This window comes from Pezoporus flaviventris, unplaced genomic scaffold (assembly GCF_033815535.1).
Source record: "Pezoporus flaviventris isolate CSIRO_AGI_PZ_B2104156 unplaced genomic scaffold, CSIRO_AGI_Pfla_v1 ptg000005l, whole genome shotgun sequence".
NCBI lineage: Eukaryota > Metazoa > Chordata > Aves > Psittaciformes > Psittacidae > Pezoporus > Pezoporus flaviventris.
The window spans coordinates 11,866,988-11,870,769 of NW_026892553.1; the positions used below are offsets into that span (position 1 = coordinate 11,866,988).

Here is a 3,782-nt window from a genome sequence, read left to right on the forward strand (position 1 = left end):
CCACCGACACCTCTCCCCGCCCTGCCGACACCCCACCCAGATCGGTCCCGCCGCCGCCGCCCGGCTCCGGGAGGCACAGGGCTGCCGGTCCCCCCCCGCGACCGCCCGTGATGGTGCAGCCCTGCCTGCGGGCGGGGCCGCGGCCACTGTGGTTGGGAGCGGCGGGCGGAGGGGGGCGAGGCAGGCGGCAGAGGCGGGTGGGGAGAGAGGGTGCGAACCTCGGGCCGGCTCCGCGGCCCCAGAGGCACGGCCAGGCCCGCGGGGACCCTGCCTGCAGCCCGCTTGGCGGAGTTTCCCCCGCACTGACTCCTCAGGGCCCGGGGGGACCCGCCCGACTGCCCTGTGGCTCTTCTCTTAACGTGGGCCGCGGCATCCCACGGCTGTGCACGTCCGGAGCCCACAGAAGCCACCAACAGCCAGTGACAAAACCAGGCGTTCCAGAAAGGGAGCAAGGGGACAATTAGGCTTTCACAACCAGTCATTTGGGCTTTATGGGATGATACCAGATCCCCACACATCCCAGAAAACCTGGTCCAAGTGGTTGGAGAAAGGCAAAGCCACTTAGGGGCTGAAAGCCAGCCTGGGGCAGGTTGGAACAAGGATAAAACTTAGGGAACTAAAGGAAAAAGGGTTGAAGGGGCTGGTGTGGTTCTGCCTGACCAGCCCTAAGACCATGTGGTGACAGTTCAGCCACGCTGTGGGAGTCTGAAGAGTCAAGGATAAGAAAGGTCTTGGGAGAGACAGGACTGGAGGCTTCCAAGGCAGAGGAATTTGTCCTGATTCCTAATAAAGCTGGGGTACAAACTGCTGGTGGCTGCAGCCACCAACACCACCGGGCATGGGGCCTTGCTGGGAAGTGAAACACAGCAAGAGAAGAAGGCCAGAATGCTGCTGGGCTGAAACATTGAGTGGCAAGGGGCCCAAATCACCATGCTGGGCTGGGTCTCCCTTACAGCACGGAGACCCACCCACCACTAGCCCTTTGGAGCAGCAACCTTGTCCTTCCTGAGCACAGCAATAAGGAGAAGCATTGCAATGGTGGGGAGCAGTTTGAGGGGGGCTGTACTGCAGGTGCCCTCAGCAAGGCACCTGGGACTTTGAGATACTGCTGGGGCCAAAGGAGGCGTCCCCAGGACCAGTGTTACAGCTTTACACATACCAGTCACTGCAAAAGAGAATGACAAGTCCAAGTGACGGTTTCCTCTTAGTCTTTTAATAGTTCTTCAGTCACAGCCGGAGCTGGGTGCCTCCAGAGGGGGATCCCCATCCCAATTCATGCCTCCCAATTATACCTGTTCCACAAATCACCCCATCCCCAAGTCCAATCACTTAATTCTGGTGGCTGGTCTTTTGATTTCCCACTGGGTTTCACAGTCACTGGGCTGGCTTTCATCTCTTTGGTCCTTCTTCATTCTGCTTGTTTCTGCTGAATTCAGTGAGTTCTGTTAGCAGCATTAGTTTTACCAAGCTTAACTGCTGTCAGCTCTTGCAGCCGAAGGCTTCGGCTACTTTAGCTGCTAACGCTAAGCCACGAATGCCAAACAGAGCTATGTAGAGAGAAGAACGCAGTTAATCAAATTTCCTCCGCAACAGCAGCATTGGGCTGCCCAAACCCGCTGGTCCCGCGCACCCTCCTGCTCTCCCTCTGTGTCACCTCAGGTGAGGAGCCCAGAGGGACAGCCAGCCCATGGCTGTGGCCGTGCCCGGCGCCGGCGGCAGCCACGGGTGCAGCGTGAGCAAAGGTCACTGCGCCGCCCCGGCAGCGCAGCAGCGCCGCAGCCGTGCCCTCCCGCCCTGTGGAGTTGGTTCCTCCTTTGCCTAACGCCGGGGCAGGAAGTGTGGGGTGCGAGCTGCGAGCTGAGCCCTGCCGGGGAGCGGGCTGCCGGCCGGCTACGCGGGAAGCACCGACATGGCCCGGCGGGAGCAGGGCTCGGCTGAGCCAAGGGCAGCTGGCATTGCCCAGGCATCCACCTTCCGGGAAGGCACGCGGGCCAAAGCGGGGAGCCTGGCCCGCATCTCCCATCTCTGGCCAGCCGCCGCAGGGAGCAGGGAGCGTTTCCATTCGCTGCAGAGGATGGACACCAACAGGAGCGTCAGCCAGAGCAGCCAAGGCCTGGGGAGCTGGGGCAGGACTGCAGGCCGGCTCTCTGTTGGCTCCGGCAGTACCCGGAGGAAGGAGCTGAAGGAAATTCTCCTGCAGAGCAACAGCCCCAGCAGCACCATGCGGTTTGCCACCGCTCAGAAGACATCCGATGTCAGCAGTGTCCTTGCAGGGACACACCAAGAGCAGAAGGCCGAGCAGAGCCCCGAAGTACTGTCCCTTGCCCTGGATCCCCTGGAGCATGAATGGCTGCTGACAGTGGCCCAGGGTGATGCAGACAACATCATCAGGCTGCTGGACCTAGATCCCAGTCTGCTGAACAGGAAAGACTTTGTGACAGGCTTCACCGCTCTCCACTGGCTTGCCAAGCATGGCCACTATGAGAGCTTCATCCAAGTCATCTCCCATGCCCAGAAGAAGGGCTATCCCATCAATGTGAACATCCCTACGGCCAGCGGTGGCTTCACCCCCTTGCACATGGCTGCCCTGCAAGGACACGAGCTGCTCATCAAAGTGCTGGTGGGAGCTTATGGGGCAGACACCAGCCACAGGGACCACAACGGACGCAAGGCTTGGCAGTACCTGAGTGCAGACACCTCCCAGGAGCTGAAGGAGCTGGCAGGGGCCTTGGAGGAGGACTTGGTTCGGCTGTGCTCTCACAACACCAACAACAACTGTAAGTCATCCAGCGAGGCCAGGGCAGGGCAGGACTGTGTGGACTCTAGGGCTGAGGGGAAAGCCCAGCGCTCCTGGAGCATGTCAACCCTCCGGGTCTTTGTTCGACAGGCATTTACTTTCTTCCAAGAGCGCTAAAGCTCCCCTGGCCCTGTTCTCCTGCAAACCTGCGCTGAATAGTAGCTGGAAGAGCCTGTGAGGGGCTGGGAACTGGGCGAGGGTTGGCACTTGAAATCCCAGCCAAGCAGGGATTGACCTCCTGCATGAGGGCACTTTGGCCACCTGGGTCTCACGTGGTCTTTCGGGGCTTGTGCAGGTATTTGTGTGTGTGTGGCAACCATGGCCATGGGGAGCACTGCCTGTGTCCAAAGGGGATTTTTCCCCCACCCCTGCTGATGGGGATTCCTTGCCACAGTCCAGCAGAGCCCCACAGTGGGGGCTCACATGCTGGCATTGCTGTGGGGAGCTGCTTCTATGACACCCCGCATGCCTGTGTGGGGATGCTGACCCTCCATGGAAGGTGTCTTGTGCTGGGGTGGATGGCTGGGTGCCTGTCCCAGGCTGCCGGCAGACTTTGTTTGTGACTGCAGGAAGGTCATGCAGCGACTTGGTGTCTTTATTGTCCCACCTATAACATGAGGCTGTGTCATGGTTTAAGCCCAGCCAGTAACTCATAACCACACAGCACTCCCCTGGCTCCAGCAATGCTGTAAAGTTGGACTTGTCATGGCACCTCAGGTGCCTGGACAGAGACACTGGCAGAATATAATCACATATTTCACAAGAACACTCTTGTGATGCCAGAGGCCTGGCACTGGACTAACCATGGAGAAGCAACTATGGCTTCAGAAACAACCCCCCAAACACTTTTTTATGTATGGTTTTCTGCTGTCAGGGAGAGTGGGTACAGACAAGCAGGCTGTGCCTCCAGCCACACTTCCAGTTCCCTGTGAGGTTTCCAGACCTCTTCTACATGTACCTCCTCTGGGTTGCTGTTTGTCTTTGA

At 59.2% G+C, this 3,782-nt stretch overlaps 1 protein-coding gene across 1 annotated transcript; it reads left to right on the forward strand.

The window, feature by feature from the left end:
• The first annotated feature begins 1,409 nt into the window (after positions 1 to 1,409).
• Positions 1,410 to 3,432, forward strand: SOWAHD (sosondowah ankyrin repeat domain family member D). Its single transcript, XM_061446018.1, has one exon. It carries the CDS (start codon positions 1,910 to 1,912, stop codon positions 2,912 to 2,914), a length of 1,005 nt encoding a protein of 334 aa, XP_061302002.1. The 5' UTR covers positions 1,410 to 1,909; the 3' UTR covers positions 2,915 to 3,432.
• The last annotated feature ends 350 nt before the right edge of the window (positions 3,433 to 3,782 follow it).

Excerpts from the sequence above, each read along its gene's own strand:
- SOWAHD (XM_061446018.1), top strand. The coding sequence starts at position 1,910 with ATGGCCCGGCGGGAGCAGGGCTCGGCTGAGCCAAGGGCAGCTGGCATT.